At 41.6% G+C, this 20,782-nt stretch overlaps 1 protein-coding gene across 1 annotated transcript; it reads left to right on the top strand.

Annotated features, from left to right (window-relative positions):
* Positions 1-1,074: 1,074 nt before the first annotated feature.
* On the top strand, positions 1,075-14,068 carry LOC113028741 (ras-related protein Rab-18). Its single transcript, XM_026179159.2, has 7 exons — positions 1,075-1,287; positions 3,286-3,341; positions 9,603-9,664; positions 9,944-10,016; positions 10,891-11,009; positions 11,424-11,490; positions 12,167-14,068. Exons 1-7 carry the CDS (start codon positions 1,220-1,222, stop codon positions 12,334-12,336), a joined length of 615 nt encoding a protein of 204 aa, XP_026034944.1. The 5' UTR covers positions 1,075-1,219; the 3' UTR covers positions 12,337-14,068.
* The last annotated feature ends 6,714 nt before the right edge of the window (positions 14,069-20,782 follow it).

Below are 20,782 nucleotides of genomic sequence, written 5' to 3'. Positions count from 1 at the left end.
GCCAGAAGATAGAAACAGCTGTATCACAGGCAGGCAGTGGGGGGAATCCAGAAAAAGAAATCCAGTGGGAAAGTCCAGAGCTGATTGGTAAATGGTGTATCCTCAGATATGATGATGATTTGTAAGTATGTATGTAAATAGCAAAGTTGCTATTTGGGCTGATTAGGAACTGATGAATGTAAAAACAAAGAATTGCGTGATTTTTATTTTTTTTTATTACCTTATTTTTGTTTCTGAGAAAAATGAGATCCACATATGAGGATTCACTTTAAATTTCGATAGAACAGTGGCAGTATAACGCCCTCATAAGTGGATATCAGATCCTTGTAGAGCAAAATTTAGCATTTTGGTCTATACAACCCAAAATGTGATTTCCACATATGTGGACGCCAGGTCCTAGGAGGTTAAAAAAAGGCTGATGGAGTATAGTTGACTGTTTTGACTAAAGACAAAATAAAATTGTATTTGGTATTCTACATAGGTGTAATTACCTTTTGCCATTGTCGAGCTAGTTATGGACCTGACCATAAGAGGACCAAAAATGTAGCCTTTGAAAACAACATATATTGTTTTGTACAGTTACATGTGTAAATACTGACCAAAAACCTTCCCTGTCTTTAGAATAGGATTAAAACATTAATAAGATCATGTTCAGTGATACTGGTGAACGTGAGTGGAAAATTCATAGGAGCCTATATTTTTCATATATAAACCAATACTTTTTTGGTACACAGAGGGCAAGAAGTAAAATTCGGTGACATGCATAAATACCTCATGTAAACAAATGAGCCATTTTCAAAATGTCAAAATTGCCAGTCACGATCAATTCACTGTGACTGTCATTGACATAAGAATTTCAAATGGTTGACTTTGAAATTACATTAGTAACAAATGTATCGGAGTGTGAAAAATCCCCGTTTAAAGAGTCCAGTAGCAAATATACAGTACTATTAAAATGACACGAACACATGACGTCGACATGTTGAAACACTGCGTCCTTTGTCTTACATAATCTTCTCCCAAGATATCCTGTAAGATCTCCAGCGGAAGTAGTGACAAGTCATACCGGAAATGGTTGGAGTGAGACGTCTCACCAAAGGGCTGTCATATTATTATCTGTGCTGTGAGCTGTAAACAGGGACGCAAGTTAGTCAGCTTCACTTTAACAAGTCTCTTTTAGAGATTTACTGAGAGTAACACAGCATACAGTGAAGAAAGAATGGAAGACGACGTGCTTACCACGCTGAAGATACTGATAATAGGAGAAAGCGGCGTTGGGAAGTCCAGGTAAGACCAAGTGATCAACAAAGTGATGTCGTGGCTCCCTGCTAACGTTAGCCAGCGCTAGCAGGGATGTAGCAGGTGGATAAAGAGAATTTAGTTTTTAAAACGATGTAGACGGTTCAGTGCTGGTTTGTCCTGTTCTTTATTCTAACAGAGGTCAGACTGTCTTGGTACAACATGTACAAGAAATGCTTACAGTGTGCACACTGTTTAGCTAACGCATTAGTCAGATGCCAGAAGCTCTGTACGTGACATCAACTATGTGCACGTCTGACATAATTGCTAGAAACAGGCTGTTTTTGTTCACACTAATTTGATGGCTAAACGAGAAGCTGACACTCTTTTAAGTCCATTTACTTGTACTGCTAGCATCTCCGTCATTAAGAACCCAGCAGAAGGATCGATCCGAACCGGTCACGCTCAAGTAAGCGTACCCCTTCTCCAGATGGGACTTCAAAACATGTAAACGATACACTTGCTCTTGTCGTCATGTGGTAATCAGAGTCCTTATTAACAACCACAAATCAACCTGATAATATTCCACGCAGGGTAAAATGCTTTTTACCCACATCAGCATGGAAGTTTATAGCGTGTGTCCCTGCCAAAAGAGATCATGATCCAGGTTTGCAGGTCTCCATAACAGTGGTCCCGGCTGCTGGAGGAATTCTGATAGCCTTCCTGAGCCATCAACCATCACATTGTAGACTATGGTGTTGACTACAAGCGTGCCTTCCATAGCCATAGAACATTCCGAGAAAATTATGCCATTGTAAGCCTTTAAACAAGTTCTTGACCAAAAGTACACCCATCTATTGAAAATAGACCAAAGAGAGGCAATAATAAGACTTGGAACTTCAGCATCAACAAGGACAGAGTGTTAAAGTTAAAATCAGCTAGGTTTTAAACCAGAAAGCAGAGATGATAATTAATAAAAAGTTTGCAGTAATTTATGTTCTTTGCAGCTGATATTTTAACGCCCAGTACTGTGTCCGCTGTTAGCTGAAATTTTTCCAATTTCCTGGGTCAGTTCATTGATGTGCAACATGTGTCTACTTATACTAAAGAGTTCCCTTTTTTTTTTGAACAGGGCTTGTACTGCTAGTTGGCATCTTTTAATGGCTGGTCTGTATAAGCTCTGCCCAGAGGAAGGACTGGCTTTATGCCGACACCATAACACAGATCTGTGTTTGCTTATATTTCCAGAAAACAGAAGAATATCTAGACGGCTGTACTGCATGCTGTCTGCCGTGGCATCGTCCAGGCCGTGATGCATTGTTTCCAGAAAGCAATTTAGTATTATTATTAAATAGGATTTCGCTTAATACAATAAACAAAATCAGACCATGATTAGTTTCAAATGTCCTAATTTGAATCATCCATAGCCAGCTTTGGTAATATCAAATAGGTACACTTATTTTTGAATAGTTTACAGATATTTATTTTGTTTCCCTGCAATCTGAAGGCCTTAAATCATGACAGATTTGAATGCTTGGCAGAGAATGTATGTGTTTCATGTTTCCTGACCTGTACAGAATACATTTCTAACTTGGCTGTTTCCCTGCATGAGTTCATCAGCCATATGGCCCTCAAACAATAAACACTTACTGCTTCAGCATCTCTTCTGATGGCCCGTGAGGAAAAAGTACGAGAATTATGTCTGGGTCAAGGGAGAGGAGCGAGCATATTGCCATCGTCAGCGGGGCTGTTAAGGCCTTTGCACTCGATTAGTCATGGTTAAGAAACGAACCCTGTCCTCCTGACTGCAATCTAGTGGTGATGTCATCTGGAGCTTGACATCACCTCTTGCTTGCAAGTGAAGGACAGAGTGATCAATAGAAGGAGATAGAGAAAGAGACTGTCTCCTGCCGCAGGAGTCAGGGCAACTGGAAACCTGACTTCAGCTCAAAAGCATCCTCAAGAGAGGAGAATACAATTACTAAAAAACACACGTGTGAGTCATGATGAGGTCTAATCTTCTTATTTCCATCTTCTTGTCAACAGCCTCCTACTAAGATTTACAGAAGACACATTCGACCCGGAACAATCAGCAACAATAGGTGAGTTGAACATGTGAGGTCTGTTAAAGGGTAAAATGGAAAAAATGTGGCTTTGTAGATCAGAATGTGCTGGCAAGTACAGGATCATCATCAGCAGCAGCAGCAGAGATTAAATAAGACACAGACGTAGAGTAGTAAACAGTCACAAAGACAAGGATCTTGAATTTGAGTAATAATAAGCAATACATCGATTCATCTGAGGCACAAACAGCATGAGCTCATTTAAACCTGTTGTCTCATGGGTTAGTAATGATGTCCACATTACATATGAGTATGCTAACACTTTAGCATTCAACCAGTGTCAGGAGTAGAGACTAAAATAGGGGTGCTTTTGGTCTATGCTGCATAGAACAACACATGCATTTGTCCTCCACAAGATGAACATGAAAGAATAGGAGGAATTAAAAAAATTGCTTTTATCTATCAAAATACTATCAAATATGACTATGAGTTTATATCAGCACTGAATCTTTAGTGGTTAATGTTCACATGCAACACTTGTTGTGATCTCAGTCAGCAGCAGCACAGCTCCTGCAGGCAGCTGTATAACCACGGTGGAGCCAGGAAGGAAAAGGAGGAGTAGATTTGATGAAGCAGCAGGTTGCTGCCAGCATAGAGCCCGACCAGTATAGGACTTTAAGATCAATATGAATATTGTTGTGACTTGAGACTAGAGCTGGGCGATATGAGATTTTTTTCATATCACGATATGTTTTTTTCATTTCAGGCGATAACGATATCTATCACGATATAAGCCAAATAACTATATTTGTAAGATTTAAATGTGCCGTTGCTCACAAGTAAAATGTGAAATAATCAGCAGCTTGTTTTTAAATATTTATTTCCCATAATAAGTTCAACAGGGTAGATGTACTTAAGGAACATGAGACTTTTTCAGATAAATAAAGGCAAATATTGCAAACTACACAAAAGGCAGCCGCTACAGCGTTTAAGTTTCAAAATAGAACAAATGAAACAGACTAAATTGTCAATTCCACTTAGAAACAAAGTATTAATTCTAAAAATAAATCTTAGTTTGTTTTACAGAAGAACAGACAAAACTGACTAACTTTTGTCAATATCAAATAAACTGAGAACTAAAAGGAAATTCTCAATCTCTCCTTGTTGTATAGCTTAGCTTTTCAAACAGTTTTAACAGTTACTTTAGTCTGACAAAAGCCGAATGACGAATTAGCGCTTCCAGTCAGAGACTGAGGCTACGTCCACACGTACACGGGTATTTTTGAAAACGGAGATTTTCCGTTTTCGTTTTAAAAAATAATCCTGTCCGCACATAAAGGGAGAAATGAAGGAAAACGCTGCTATGAACATGCCAAAGCAGCAGGTGGCGCTAGATTCCTAACCGTGCAGAAATGTTGGCCAATCAGAAGTCTAGAAGCCTCGGTGGGAAAAAGTAAACAAAGCTGCGGCATAGAAGCAGAACCGAGTCGTATGTGTGGACAGACAGTAACTGTGTGTATGTGTAAGCATTTAAACACTGCAGAGAGTAGAATTAACAGTAACAGTATTGTAGAAATTCATTTCACCGAAACAATAACGTGGCGCAGTGTGACGCATGCACCAGTTTATTGTATTTCCAGACTTGCTTTCGGCACAATTTACAGTGCACGCTACTCTGTTTTTTGTCAGACTTGAAATAGCCGAAATACCTTCACACTACGGAACTTCTATGGCTCTTCCGTTCGACAATCTCTCCGGCATTGGAACCATCATCTGTTTTCTCTTCGGTCACGCTCGGTTGATTTTTCTAGTCGGCACACTCATTTCCTCCATTATACGCTGGCTCCATTACCCGCTGGCTGCTTCCCAAACAAACACACGTGCGGCTTGGCACTTGTGCTGTACGTAACAAGTGACGCGACGTGACACTGCGGCTGTGATTGGTTCGGCTCTGCGCTACTTTATTTGGATTGGCTGACCTTTTTTTTTTTTTTTTTTTTTTTTTTTTTTAAGAGGACAAGAGCGGCGAGGTCTATCGCGATAGCTTAATTTCTCTATCGAGTAAAAGTTATATCGCGATACATATCGTTATCGTTCTATCGCCCAGCTCTACTTGAGACATTTCTTGAATTTCTTCAGGCATACAAAAGAGTTTTGTTTTGTTTGTCTGTTAATTATTTATGTGTCCTTATTCGAACAGTATGATAGTGCAGGTTAAAAAAGAACTTGTTTTAATGTCACAGCAGGTTGTGGATTATTCATTTATGCTGTGCTTAAAGTGTTGTCTATACCTAATACCTCTGTCGTCAGTCAGTTAGTGTGAGGGTCTGTGCAGACATCCACATGTCTGCCAGTTTTTTTTTGTTTGATTTTTTTGACCACGTGGACTTGTCCTCAGAGAATTTACATTACAGCGCATCAACTACACATGCAACCAGGGAGCAGACGTCAAGAAGTGTAACAGGAATGACTACTCAGCCAGTCGTACTCCAGCTGTCCGTGTCTGTAATTCAGGCTGGTAGTTGTTTGTAGTTTCTAAAGACTTGTTGTTTGAGACTTGGAGTTTGCATGTTCTCCTTGTGTCTGTGTGGGTTCTCTTCAGGTACTCTGGCTTCCTCCCAAATTCCACAGACATGCAGTTGGTGGGATTAGGTTAGTTGGTAACTAAATTGCCCATAGGTGTGAAGGTGAGCGGGAACGGTCTCTCTGTGTTAGACCTGTAATAGACTGGCAATATAGAATAGAATTAGAATAGAATTCAACTTTATTGTCATTGCACATGCACAGGTACAGGGCAACGAAATGCAGTTTGCATCCATCCAGAAGTGCTTTAGCCGTGATATAGATATATTACAATATATATTAGCAATAATATAGATATGTAAGTATATTACAGAAATGGGTCTATTATGGTATGTTATAATGTACACGGTATGAAGTATGTTGTGAATATTCTGTAACTATAAGTATGTACAGGCTGTAGTGAGTACAGGCTATGAACAGGATATAAATATGAAAAACTATACAGAAATCGGAGATATACAGCTATACAGAAATGTGAACTATGCAAGTTATAAACAGTTGTAGGATTAAAAATTATCGTATGTACAGAATGATTATTTACACAGAATAATATAGGGCGAGAGACACCCTGGACAGATTGCCAGGGTGTATCCTGTCTCTCGCCCTATGACAGCTTGGATAGGCTTCAACCCTCTCGCAACCCTAAAATTGGATAAACGGAAGAGAAGTGATGGATGTCAGTCGGGCTCTAGAACAACGTTTTCTACATTAAAATAAATGAATTTGTCATAAACAGTTGCAATATGGCCATTTAAGCTGATTAAACACACAAAAGCAGCGTGATACCAGATAGAACTGTCTGATATTTGATGTTTGTGCACTCAGACTCTTAGACCAGCGAAACATGAGAGGGCAGAAGAGACAGTTATGCTGTATATCTGTAGTAATGATTTTTAATTAGAAACGTTGAAATGGATGATTTGGAAACTCTACAGAATGACTTGCTGCACTATTTTCTAGTACATACTGAATCATTCAACTGGTGCCTGGTTTTAGGCTTTACATGAGGATATTTTCTCCATAAACGGATACAGTTGGTGTCCAAAAGACCAAATATGCTGAGGGAGGACCACCAGACCAGATGCCCGCTGTCCCAATGCGAAAGCCAGTCGTGGTCATACATGACGTGAACTTCTGCCGTTGTGTGTACAGCATTAAACTCTAGCTCACCACAACACATAAGTTGAAGTACACCCTCAGTTGACACATGCATTTGATCTTTTCATAGATCGTGGTATTCAATTTTGATTAGGAATATCAGAAAGGTCTTAAATTAGCTGTAGTAACAATGAGGTTACGGGTTTTTTTTTTTCAATCCTGTTGCTCAGCACTATTTGCAAACACCACCACTTATCAGGACCTCAGTAATGTAAGGATGTTAGTGATGCCTGCCAGAATATTTGTGCTGTGACACACCCACGCAAAGTTGGAGTTTTTAACAACTTTAAACAACTGCAGTAGACTAAAGTGACAACCATGCTCAGCTAAATGTACTGTCCTTCACTCTGTTTCCCAGCCTGTAGTGTGCAGGCCTGGCTGAGGCTGCTGACAGATACTGTACATGGTCTGGAGCAACGCAGCCACAAGTTGACGGACTTTTTATGTTATCTGTTCCAGGCTCAGTCAGCATACTGGCTGCATGTGTTTGCTAAACCCCCAGTACCTACTGCAGATAACTGTAAAAGAGACGTTAAAGTTTAGCTTTTTTCTTCTTTTTCCTTTTTAAGTCAAGCTAGGGTCGCTAGGCAGAAATGTGGACGTTTAGGAGATTCTGCAGCACTTGGTGAGCTAAAACTAAAGTCACCACAATCCCACACACTGAGACAGCCACAAAGCTTTCAGATTAATTTTAAAGTTAATGCTGTGTGGAGAAAAAAACAATCTGTGGCAGACCAAACTATCCATCTTATCTGGTAAAGGTTTTTAGAAGTAGTGGCAACCCCAAACTGTGTATCTGCAAATAATATCAGCCTTTTTTTGTTAATTGAATAAATCAGTTGACGGATCGAGGACACACCGACTATACTTTCATAAGCTATTAAAGCTGCAGCTACCTTAATTATTTTATTTTGACAAAAGCATCCCTGAGCTCCAGATTTAAAATATTTTGGAGAGAATTTGGATGAAGAATTCTACTTTCTTTTCTTTTTTTTCTTTTTAGTTTTTCAAACCAAACTAATGTGGTTTTGTGAATCGCTTGTAGCTCACAATGCTGTCTTTGTTAAAACGGCCGAAAAGCACAGATCCCAAGAGGGGTTGGAATGGAGAAAATACTTTGTTTTGTCAAGGTCAAGGCACGGGCCGCTACTGTTTTACTTGGCCAGCTGGGATTCTCTGCCAAACAGATGTCTTTATTGGAGTCAGTTCTGTGCTTTGACTTGAGATTCAGTTTTTTTTAATCTGGTATCATTCAGTCTCAGTTAAAGTATTTTCTTCATCTCACCACCCCGAGGCTGGATTTCTCCCATTGCCAAAGGCTGTCTCGACACATCATCACACTAGCACACAGAGTGTTAAATGATCTTTTGCAACGATGATCAGCAGGCACATTAGCAGCTTTGCATTTATGATACTCTTACTGGTGGCTTAAAGCACCTTGTTTCTTCTCGGTGCCATCGTTGCCAAAGGTTACAGACAAAAGAGAATACAGGCTAACAATGATGTGTCATTCCCCACCACCACTCTCTCTGTGTCGAACTAGTGGGTTGTGCTGCTCTGCCTTTGGTGTATTTATATCGTACAGAGAAGGGCCTGCAGAGAGCAGCCCAGCCTTGACCTGTAGCACTAGTAGCATCTTGTTGTGTTGTGATATTGCAAACAGATGCATTACTGTGCGTTCCCTGGGCAAGGCCCGTCTGTATATGTAGTGAATTAGAGCAGAAGAGACTGGTCCAGGTTCAGGGAAATGTTTAGTGTAAACTCGTCTCCACATGCGCCTGGCAGCAGTATCTGAGCAACCCTGCTGGACGAGAGGAAGAGCTAGTTGTTGTGATGGGCTTTGTGAACAGACTGTGTATTTGTGTGTGAGTGCGGTGCCATATATCAGCCTGTCTTCATGTCCCCTTTCTCCTGCTCGATCTCTCTTCTGTTTTGGCTCTCAGCTGAACTCCCCTCCTCAGTCCGAGATGTAAAAACAAGCCCATCACAAGTGTACATTGCCCTGGTAAATCTGTCAGTGGATGCTAAAACACGGCCTATATGTCATCCAGACGCCGCACGCTCCGCTCGCCGAGACACTGCAAAGAGGCAATAGAGGAGATTTACTTGTTGGGGGGGGGGCAACATTGTTATTTTCACGTCTGCTCCTCTGGGACCTGGCAGGGATTTTTAAGACTGAGTCATTGCTCACTGAGCCATTTTACAGGTGCCGGCCTTTCATTTTTTTTCGTCGGTTTTCGTTCAGGACGTTAAACCGCACTGTCCTTTCGTCGTGTATGTGAATGCACGGTCACACTGTAATTTAAGTGCAGGACACGGGACGGGCGTAATGCCAGTCTGAATAACCAGAGGTTAACACAAGTTCATAGACATTGTGTTTTGACAATTCATCTTCAATAATTATGGTCTGTCACCATGATATGATATTGTTGGCAGTAATTGAACAAACCTGTAGGAGTCATCATATTGGGCCTGAAGCAGGATGAGGTAATCATGTGGGTTTCGGTGATTAACTGCCCCTTTCTTTTTTTTCTGTTTTCTTTTTTTTTCATTGTCTAGGCGTTGACTTCAAAGTGAAGACCATTTCTGTGGATGGCAACAAGGCAAAGCTGGCAATATGGGTATGTTACAGACTCTATCATTATTCCAGTGCTTTAGTATCACTCGGTTAAACAAACATGCAGCTCTTGTTTGTCAGAGCAGAAAAATTAACTATGAAACAGCTCCAGCTCAGGTCTAGACCGGCTCTTCTCTCAAGTAACCAGAAGATGGCGCTTATGTAACACTATTTCCACCCCTTGATACCAAGGAGTGTGTCTGTGTTGTTCGTGTTTGTCTGCCCTGGTTTGTAGCCACTGGTTTTTTCCTTGCAAGTGTGAGCAGTAGTGTGCGTTTTGCAGGACACCGCGGGACAGGAGCGCTTCCGAACCCTGACGCCCAGTTACTACCGCGGTGCCCAGGGAGTCATCCTGGGTAAGCAAAGCTATTAGCACCGTCATTGCTCAAACACCTGTACGTGCATGTGCGTGTGTGTGTGTGTGTGTGTGTGTGTGTGTGTGTGTGTGTGTGTGTGTGTGCGTGCAAGCGCACATGTGTGCGGCCTTTGACTTTACAGTCATGCCCCTGTTGTAAAGTGAGTGATGGCTTTTCATCCTGTGACTCACACACATACGCCTGCCTCTTTCTGGAAGTTAGTTTATACTCTTAAATCAGAGTCTTCATAAGGTCATGCATGTGCAGCATGTATACACACACACACACACACACACACACACACACACACACACACACTACGGAAAGTTAAACCTCTAAAGCAGACTTCCTCTACAGTTCATGGTTTTTGACCACACTAATGATGTAAAGTAACAGAAGGCGCCTCGTTGTATCAGTGGGATTTTGACCCCCCCGTTTTTCTTTTGTTTTTGTTTTTTCAAATAAACCAGTCATGTGTTTAAGTTGATGTTCCTTTATTTTATTGCGGTATTTATTTTAACTTTTTTGTTAGATGATAATGAGGATTATTATTAGTATTAATATTATTATTACCGAAGTGGAAATTACAGTGTTATTGTCAGTAAAGTTTCATTTGCTCTGTGATTTTCAATGATAAACCAGTCAAAAAGGTTCAGCAGTCAAGGACTTCTTACACCTGTCAGATTAATTTTAGTGTGTCAGATGGTCCTATTGCCTTACACACCATAACTACTTTAGCATAATTATTGCAGTTCTCTCAATCGTGCATCCAGAAAATCCACTCACTCATTCTGCACTTAAAATATTTTTTTCTCATCCTGTGAATGAATATTTTCCTGCATTCTGAGCATGCCCTGTTCATTCTGTGTCACAGTGTACGACGTCACGAGACGGGAAACCTTTACAAAGCTCGACAACTGGCTGAGTGAGCTGGAGACATACTGTACAAGGAATGACCTTGTTAAAATGCTTGTAGGGAACAAAATTGATAAGGTCAGTGTGTTTGTCTATAAAATTGTGATGTTAAGGGTGCGCATGACATTTTTAATATTTAGCTTCAGTGCAGTCTTCCCTTGGTTTATGCTCTTTAGATATATATGTGATACACACACAGAACAGGGAGATGGATTGCCCCAAAAATAAGTGTGTTTTACAAAGTGAGCCCTCGACCAGCTGATGGATTGCTAAGCTAAACGATAGTAGCACTTTCATATTTTCTGGCAGCTGGTCCTTTGCCAGGATACCAGAATCAGTAAGTGGAGTTAAAAACGTGTACTGTTATGAATTCATTGCGTTCTGATCTTTGTCTGTGAAAACCACTTTCTCTCTCTGGCCCGTGACGACCACAGTAGCTGACAGCCCAACCCGACAGACCTCAAATAATCCATTACCTTTCCTTTGTTTTAGGAAAACCACGAGTTAGACAGGGCCGAAGGGCTGAAGTTTGCAAGAAAACATTCCATGCTTTTTATAGGTAAGTCAGGAGGATTCCCCGCTCTACAAAGAGCTGCCGGGCACATGAGTTACACCAGACTGTTTCACAGGGGAGGCAGAGTTTGAAATAACTATCATACTCACCGAGGAATGCTTGCATACTTCTATTTATAAAGCAGGCTTCATATATCATCTTTAGTGCACTCTCTTTTTTCCCCCTCTGCTGTTATTTTTCAGGTTTGTCAGTAAAAAGGGGGAACTTAAAAGTTAACACCTAGTTTTTATCTTGAGCACTTAAAGTGTTATTTGGTAATATGTAAAGATTTCTTGACATGTTTTCCAAGCAATTCTCAAAGATATTTCTCGTGATTTGTCATAGTAGGATTTATTTCTTTATGCTATGGTTATTACAATTGAAATGTTCCTGGATGTTATCATGCTACGCAGCAGGTGCTGACTAGAGCCAATAATAACCTGCTATGGTCCAGTATTAGCATCGTGGAGCTGACAGTTACTGTTGAGATGTTTTCCACCACTCTGCACTCCTGCTGGGGGGGCCAGCAGATGATGACATCAAGACGCAGACATTAACAGTTGTTGTTTCTGCGTTTTGTCTTCTTTTTCTCCACCTTTTCCAATCTCTGCCTCCTCCCCATTCCCGTCCCTGTCACTTCTCCCCTCCTCTCTCCTTCCCTCTGCACTCTCTGTCCTCCCAGAGGCGAGTGCAAAGACGAGGGACGGCGTTCAGTGTGCGTTTGAGGAGCTGGTGGAGAAGATAATCCAGACTCCTGGCTTATGGCAGAGCGAGAACCACGGCCGAGCAGTCCAGCTCACCGACGAAGACGCAGGAGGTGGAACCTGCGGCGGCTACTGCTCCCTTGTCTAGACTACCTATACACACACATTTAAAGATTTACACGGGACAAATACCCTCGAATACAAGCATATCCACACACACACAAGCATACACACTTTAAAAGAACAGCTTCCCTTCCTGCTGTGTGCTGTCCTGAGCTCCGTCCTCACACATCAAGGCATTAGAGATCCAACTTTCTCCTCTCTTCTTAGGTGAAAGTGTTTATTTCTATCTCGCAGACAGACACAAACACACACACACACAGACCTTTTGCACACTTTCTAGTGACAACGCGGCGCTAAAATGCAAATACAGCTCAGCTTTCCTGTTAATGGAATTTGAGTGTTTCTCTCTTTCTGTTTTGTTTTGAGTCGCAGTTTTGTGCAGTCGCAGTGCCACGGTCAACACATTAACCGTTCTCGCTTGATACTCGTGTGATTTAGTTATAGGGATGCAGTAAAGCGAGTCCAGAATCGTGAGCCAAAGCTTGTCAGACATATGGCTAAATCTCTGAAGTATGATAATGAGAGTTGAAACTCTTGTATTTGACCTAGGTTTCTTTTCGTATCAAGCATGCTTTTTGTCCTTGGCGTACCTCGCCTTAGCAAGCACAGCTGCATCAAAGCAGGGCAGACTTTTCTCCAGTGTTAGTGTCACTTTTCTTCTGCCCTGCACTTTGTCCTGTTCCCCGTGCACAGGCTCTAAGATTATAATGCTGCTTATGGAGGAGCTTATCAAGCCGAGCCGTCTTGTATTTTATCTCGGCACTCTCGGTCAAAGGCTTGGATCAAATGACTCTGTTGTGCACATGACTGCCTCATTTCTTTCCAAGTGTTTGGAATGGTGTTTTATGACTTTTATTGACTTGGACTTCAAACTAGTGCTGTGTTTTTTGAAAAGAGCATAAATCGAAGAGACTGGCACCAACATGCTTTCCACTGGGTGCTGAAGAAGAGGGGACCTCTTAAAATTGCACGCCTTTTTAAAAAAAAAATTTTTTTTAATGTGTGTAACAAGTTGCTTTAATGGAGTGCGACCTACTGGCACTCATTCACTCAGACAGATAATATCAGTAATATCACCACCACTGCTAGTCTTTCATATAGATCCCTTTGACTGGACAGAGACAAAGGAAAAGTGTTCAATATTAAAGAGGGCAGTGAGTCATACGGGTGTCTCCACTGAATTTGGAAAAATCAAAGAAAAAGCTGTGCGCTCCACATTGCTAATGGATTTCGCAGTTCTCCCATCTCTGTGTTAGCATCTGAGAAACACTCATAAATGTACTGTACCCCTGACCTCTGACCATGTTTGCAGTATTCAAGCGCTGGCATATGTTCCAGGAAATGTACTTCTGGGGGTTTGATCTCCTAACAGGGATAGTGAAAGTGACATGAATTTGAGCATGTCTCATCACACATTGATTTTTATTATTTTTTTAATTGCATGGGAAATCTGTGTGCCATTTTTTCCCCAGTTTGTCTGCTGGTGAATGACGTTTAGAGGCTTACTTATATTTAGCTGAAAATAAATGCTAATTTACCATTTAAATTTAATGGTTACAATAAAAAGGAAGTAGGCTTTTACTTATTAAACTGGTATAGCTGTCTCTTTTGTGTTGAAATATGTCAAAACATTTATAAACGTTGTATTTTAAGACTTTGTCGGGGAACCTTTGTGTAAAGCTGAATGTATCCATATTTCACTACAAATTGCCCTATGTATTAAACTAAATAAAGTTCTTTTTTTAAGTGAATATAAATGGATGTGTTGCTGCTGATGTGTTACTTGACGTGCCCCTGTCATCATTGCCATGTTAGAAATGTGGCTGCTAGGTGATGGGTTTTCACCCGGCACCCGTCACATTCCTGTGTCTTCAGAATAAAGACTTGGTGTTTAAACAGTGTCCGAGGAGCCCTCAGACCCCAGACGTGAGATCTGTCTAAATCATCTTTTTGGCGAACTCCTCAGGAAGCACCGCCGCAGCCATAATTCACTCTATCAGTGCTTTAACTGGGATGTGAATAATTCCTGAGCCATTATAAAAGGGTCAGGGTTGGCAGCTAAACCAAGAACTCTTCCCTTGTAGCATATCCCTCATTTCTTGCCACACTCTGGGCAGCTGTATGTCCCAGTCAAACAAAAGAGACGCGGAGCCCAAAGTCTTCCTGTGGTCCAACCATGTGCTGAGCTGCAGCACCACTGTTTCCTCATGCCTACACTGAAAAAACAGTCTTCGAGGAGCTGAGAGATTATGTATTTTGGAGAATACGTTTGTTTGGTTTACCTTTTAGTGACATATTGTGCAAAGTTGTGCAGTGGATGGTAATTTTCGAACCCCCACCCCAACCTCAAATGCTGTATGCATCAGAACCTGAACCTTTTATTTAAAGAAGGAAATGGAACTTTTTGCGATTTAGAATCTGTTTTTTGTGAAACTGTCCTTGGCAAAGACAGATGGACAACTTAGATATTAGATCTACTGTGAAGACAAGGTTAGAACGCGCAAACTCCACACATAACCAGAGGCACTAGAAGACGAGGTTCTACTGAAGCACCAATGGCCTTTACATAAATGGACACTGCACTCCAACAGTTACTGAATAGTTGCATGCCCATGCAAAAAAGTAGACTAACTATAAAACTATGGTATATCTGAATTTCACCGTAGTGTTTGACTAAAAAGACACGACTCATGTCAATTAAGGTTAAAAAAAAAGAAAAAAGGTCACCTTTTTCCAAAGTGAGTTGGAAAGTGTTTGAATGTTAAAAAAGTGATGATTAAAAATTAAATTGTCTTTTTGGCAAAAAGGTTAATGTGTTGACAATGGCTCAACTTACATTCAGAATACAGGGATATCAGGGCAGTGTAGCAGCTTGGATTTGGGGTGGAACTCTATCAAGTCAAATCAAGTATTTTTATGACTTTAAGTGTCAGGCTAAATTCAGAGATTCATCACAATCAAACCTGCGACTGAGTAAAATGGGTCTAGCGATACCCAGGATGCTAACCTCTGAGAAGCCTTTAGTTGTAACAGTTCCACCTCTGGGGTAGATGTTCCAAATTTATCCACCTAAAGCCAAAAAAGTCAAACTTTGTGCTGGCATTGCAGGAACATGACTGGATTACCACATCAATAACTTGATCACCCTCAGTGTCTGTGGTTTCAATGCAATTCATGCAGCAGAAGATTCAACAGGGGTGGATGAAAGACGGTGGTTTCCCTGGGGAAAAGAGTTTTTGGTAAACCTTGGTCAAACAGAAAAGCACTGAAAGGAGGATTAAACACTCTTTGGCACCCAACATGTCACATGAAAACACCCAGAACACCTCATGTCCTGACACACCTCGCTGTCTGAGAAAGCCTGAAAGCTGCTCTGGGGGGCACTGCTTGATAGACTGCTCTCTGTCCTGCTGCCTGTGTTTGAGCATGCAGCCAGGCACAAAGCTAACAGAGCAGATCTGGCTCTCATTAGCACAACCTGGTCTTCCTGCTCCTCCTCTGCCTGCCAGAGCAGCAGGCCTTATGGGTTAGCGTTCAGATGAGCTCCTCAGGAGAGCAGTCATGCTGTCGTGTGTAAAAACCTTATGAGACATTGGGCATCGTTTCATAAGGTGTCGGGTTCCCAGACGGCACTCACGTCGTCATGCTTATTGCCATTTTGCTATCAGGTGATTGTTTTGCCATGTTAACTTATATAAGTGAGGAAGAGAGTGAGAAGGTGATTGGAAAAAGATCATCCTCTAGTACAACCACCTGCACTGACTATTGTAGCGAGGAGCTGTGATATGGTAGGGGATAGGGCTGAAAGGTGCAGCAGGCCTTTGCTGAGTTTAACAGAACTTCTGGACAAGAGCTCAATGTCCTCTGCACTTAGGGGTTTAACCTCACTTGTTGATTGTAAAAGGAGCCCGTAGGTCTGCAGATTGTTTCACTATTTTCTTTCTGAGGTAAGTTAGAGGAAAATGCCCCTTTGCTCCTTTTCCTTCCTCTAAAGTTGGGCAAAGTCGAGCTCAGGCCTCCCTTAGGTAAGCCACTGAGTCCCAGAAAACTGGGAGGTAATGACCTGCATGACCAGAACTGATGGCTCTGGCACTGCAGGTGGAAACACTTTGATTAAAAGGAACCTAGTGTTTACATTGTTGCACTCGTTCACATTTAGACCCTTTGACATTTTTGTCAGGCAGCCGTAGAATCCAGTTTCAGGCCTGATCTCTTGAACTTGAACTGTGCAACCTCCTGTGTCCTTTGCTTCACAAAGAACACCCACCACCTCAACCACCTACATTCTACAAAATCTTGAACCTTGTATGGGCTTGTTGGAATTAAGCAAAGTACTTGAATGGTAAACTCCAATACGGTTCACAACTAAGGCCACAGTTTCCATGTAATTAAATAAAATTCCGCCATTACAACAAAACCTTAAATAAAGGTGTAAAAAGGCAAGCATAAGTTACTCCATAATACAGCCCATGCCCTGAAATGGAAGGCATACTTACAATGTAAGATGAAATATGGTTTTGCCATGAAATGACCAGGTTATTATAAACTTCAAATTATTCACAGGATAATTTGTGTCACCTTTTCTGTAAAAGATGTGGAAATAGTTAAGGTTAAGCCCCTCCCCAATATGACCTCCTCTCCAAAATGTACAGCATAGTGAACACTACTTACCTGCTTTTAAGTATTTGTTTGTAAATATAACTATATCATAATTTCAAGTAAAATATTATCACAAAACAAATAAAGTAAATTCTATTTAATTATAGGGAGATTGCGACGTTAGTCTCTGGGTGTATTATAGCGTTACCAGAATTTCTATAGATTTTGTCGACACATATGCTCCTCCACATCCTCAGGAGCAGCATGTTTGTTGCATATGTGTATAATAACATCAGGCTCCACATAACCTAATAAGAACAGGCCCAGGGTGAACAGGTGACCTCGGTCTTTGTTCAGCGTGAACCTCTGGCCTCGGATGCATGTAAGTCAGTTCAGCGCATAATAGATCTGTAACTGAGTTTCCTCATATTTGATACCCTGTCAATCTAATTTGAACCTAAATGATTGTATTGTAACTCACTCCTGTTATTTTCAAAAACACAGCACCGTGTGTACTAGTCCTAAAGAAAGCAGGAGATGGGTGCTCTTCAACCTCGAAAAGAAAAGTCCTCTTGCTGTTGGGGTTGCTTTCATCCCGGCCTCAGGTTACTGTGGCAATAAGCGGGAGGGCTGAGGACAGGCTGGCAGGATGAGTAACTTCATTCATCGTCTCCCCACCCATAATTCCCCATGTTCACGTCACTTCCATCCCGTGTGGCATATCTCCTGCCACTCACTGCCTCTGCGTCTCGCATTCCGCAGCCGTGTCATCATCATCCGCCGTGTCAGATCGCCCCACCAGATGCTACCGCTGCAACATGGAAGCAAACAGCCATGTACTCAGGCCATCGGCTTCTATAATAAACTAATCACATTGTATCAACATGGACTGGGTGTAAGCTTTCCACATGCCTCAAACATTTTCATGGACAGGACGCATGTTTGACTGCAGCACTGCAGAAAAAAAATTAATAAACTCCCTTCTGGGTGAGATGATTGGCATGTATAGAAACAAATTCATTATTTTGTATAAATAATCTGGGCCCCTGTGTAGTAATTTCACTGCTTATTTTTCTTTTCCAAGCTGATCTTAATTTTGGGGCCAGACCAGAGAATTTTGTTGTAAACCACCAAGACTAAAAGACCCCAATTTCATTCTCTTTGAAGAGGCAAGGAGGTCTGTAAGGTCCTGGAAGATCCACAGTTATTCGACAGAAGCCGTTTTTCCGCCAGGCCGGAGCTTAGCTTGAAAGAAGGGAGAGATTTCTGAGGTTGAAACTTCCAGACACTGTCGAGATTTCCCAGCGTCTTGTAGCTTACGTCCCTAACCTTATATAGAAGTCCAGATCACTTTGTTTTTTTTCTGACCATTTGCTGTCCTTTACGCCTTTGGATGAAACCTGAGCCTAAGTTTATTACTACACGCCACAGGAAACCTGGGCTCCTTAACTGTATAGTGGACAATTGAATTTGAAGACACAAAGCCAACCTACATCTCCCACCCTCCTACCAGCACCCTTTAGTCAAATAAAGCTCTCTCCAGGGAAATCGCAGCCAGGTCATGCAAACACAAAATACTTTCATTTCATTCTGGTTGTGTGTCTTCCGCGATCCACTTTGTTGCAGGAGTTCCTTTCAATCAGATTATATGGAATAACAGAGACATGACAGTTGTTTTGTAACCACATAGCTTACAAGAGTCATTTAGCGGGTTCAAGTACAGGTATGTCTGTCCGTTCAATGGCCTGACAGAATTCGTGGTTTGATCTTATGTTACCTAAGGCTATAGCGATCATAATTAAGCAGGTCTTTGGGTGGAGATCTGCCAGTTCACTCCTCCTGGGGAGTACACCACATTTTAGCAGCTTTGTTATACTGAGGAGAAAAAAACCTGCAAAAAACAAAACATTAAGAAACTACCAGTTATGAAAAAATTTACATTTTAATTGAAATATTTTGAAGTTACATTTGATAAGCGTTAGCAATCTCCACAAATTTGATTCACAATAAATGTTTTTTGACTAGCACATTTAATTCTTTTTAATTCAATTTTATTTTATTTATGGGTGGGGTGGCTGTAGCTCAGGTGGCAGAGCAGGTCAGCCACGAATCAGAAGGTCGGTGGTTCGATCCCAGGCTGCCTCCTGGCTGCATGTCAAATATCCTTGGGCAAGATACTAACCCCATGTTTGCCTACTGGTGGTGGTCAGAGGGCCTGGTGGCGCCTATGTCCGGCAGCCTCGCCTCTGTCAGTGCGCCCCAGGGCACCTGTGGCTACAATGTAGCTTGCCATCGCCAATGTGTGAATGGGTGAATGACTGAATGTAGTGTAAAGCACTTTGGGGTCCTATGGACTAGAAAAGCGCTATACAAATGCAGGCCATTTACCATTTTTATATAGTGCCAAATCATAACAACAGTCACCTCAAAGCGCTTTATATTGTAAGGTAGATATTACAATAATACATACAGAGAAAACAATCATATAAACCCCTATGAGCAAGCGCTTTGGAGACAGTGGGAAAAAAACCCTCCCCTTTAACAGGAAGACAACTCCAGCAGAACCAGGGCAGCAGATGGCTGCCTCTCCCTGGCAGATTTCTCACAGTCACAGTTGCATATCAGACAGAATGCAGGTTTAAGAAACTTCTGCATTGGCTTAATTTTTTGAACCTGACAACTAGGGGTGTGGGGTTTAGCACTGTTGCCTCACAGCAAAAAGTCTTGGATTTGACTCCACTATTTGGCCGGGGCCTTTCTGTGTAGAGTCTGCATGCTCTCCCCGTGTCTGTGTGGGTTCTCTCTTGGTACTGTGCTTCCTTCCACAGACATGTGGTTAGTGGGTGATTCTAAATGGCCTGTAAGTGTAAATGGTTATCTTTCTCTGTGTTAGCCCTGCATCAGATTGATGACCCGTCCAGTGTGTACTCCCCTCTTACCCTATGGTAGATTTACACCAGCTAGTGGGCCTGATATGTTATTTCCAACACTACAGTTTTTCTGGACACTTCTAGAGTTGTTTTGCATGATTCACAGTTCAAATTAATCCTTATAGGAACTAAAAACCCTTTTAAGCTCAATTCTATGTTACTTTGAGCCAACTTTCTTTGGATTGATTGTGTGAGGTGAGCATATACTAAAGGTTCTGCTTCTGGATTTTGACTTCTAGTGAGTTCTATAACTTATAGATGCAATTTTTATTTTCTTTTGAGCACACATTTCTGTTGCCTATTCTACTGCCAAGAAGCCATATTTGGTTTTCACTCACGTTTGATGAATTTCATCTTGTGTTTCAGCTTTAGGTGGCTGTGAATTTCTTGGAATTTGGAAAGGAACTGTTTTTGATTGTTTGTTTCAGATGTCAGATGAAACCGACACCTTCAGATGCCATAGACTTGGTAACCAGATGTGCATACATGTGGACATTCCTGTATGCCTGCCTGCAATATCTTTGTGGCTGTGTTGGTGTGTGAGCGTAGTGAGGTATAAAGGAAGCTGTAGTGCTAGATTGGCTACTTCGGGATCCCCCAGTTGCAATATGGCTCATGTTATTACCCGCTGAGCTCCAGCTTGTGTTAACGCAGAGCAGTACCGTCTGCATGTCTTGCTTTACATCAGCTTTCACAAACACTGTGCCCAGAGCAGGTTGTAATAAAAAAACAGACCCCCCACCAGCACCACACCCTACTAATACCTTGTGCCTCCCCTGGGGCTGTGAACTGATATTGTAACAATAGTGTGTATGGGATTGGTGGAGGGGTAGCCTCTTGCTTCCCCACAGCTATAACCTTGACTTCTTCACAGGGCTCAGAGCAACTCCCAAATTCACTTATGGAGATGGATTTCTGGGCTCGTTTTCCCAGGAGGCAGCA

This window comes from Astatotilapia calliptera, chromosome 9 (assembly GCF_964374335.1).
Source record: "Astatotilapia calliptera chromosome 9, fAstCal68.1, whole genome shotgun sequence".
NCBI lineage: Eukaryota > Metazoa > Chordata > Actinopteri > Cichliformes > Cichlidae > Astatotilapia > Astatotilapia calliptera.
The sequence above is the reverse complement of the archived record's forward strand: the minus strand, read 5'-3'. Positions and strand labels throughout refer to the sequence as shown.

Excerpts from the sequence above, each read along its gene's own strand:
- LOC113028741 (XM_026179159.2), top strand. The coding sequence starts at position 1,220 with ATGGAAGACGACGTGCTTACCACGCTGAAGATACTGATAATAGGAGAA. Across the intron at positions 1,288-3,285 it reads AGCGGCGTTGGGAAGTCCAG|CCTCCTACTAAGATTTACAG; the intron begins GTAAGACCAAGT and ends TCTTGTCAACAG. Across the intron at positions 9,665-9,943 it reads AGGCAAAGCTGGCAATATGG|GACACCGCGGGACAGGAGCG; the intron begins GTATGTTACAGA and ends TGCGTTTTGCAG.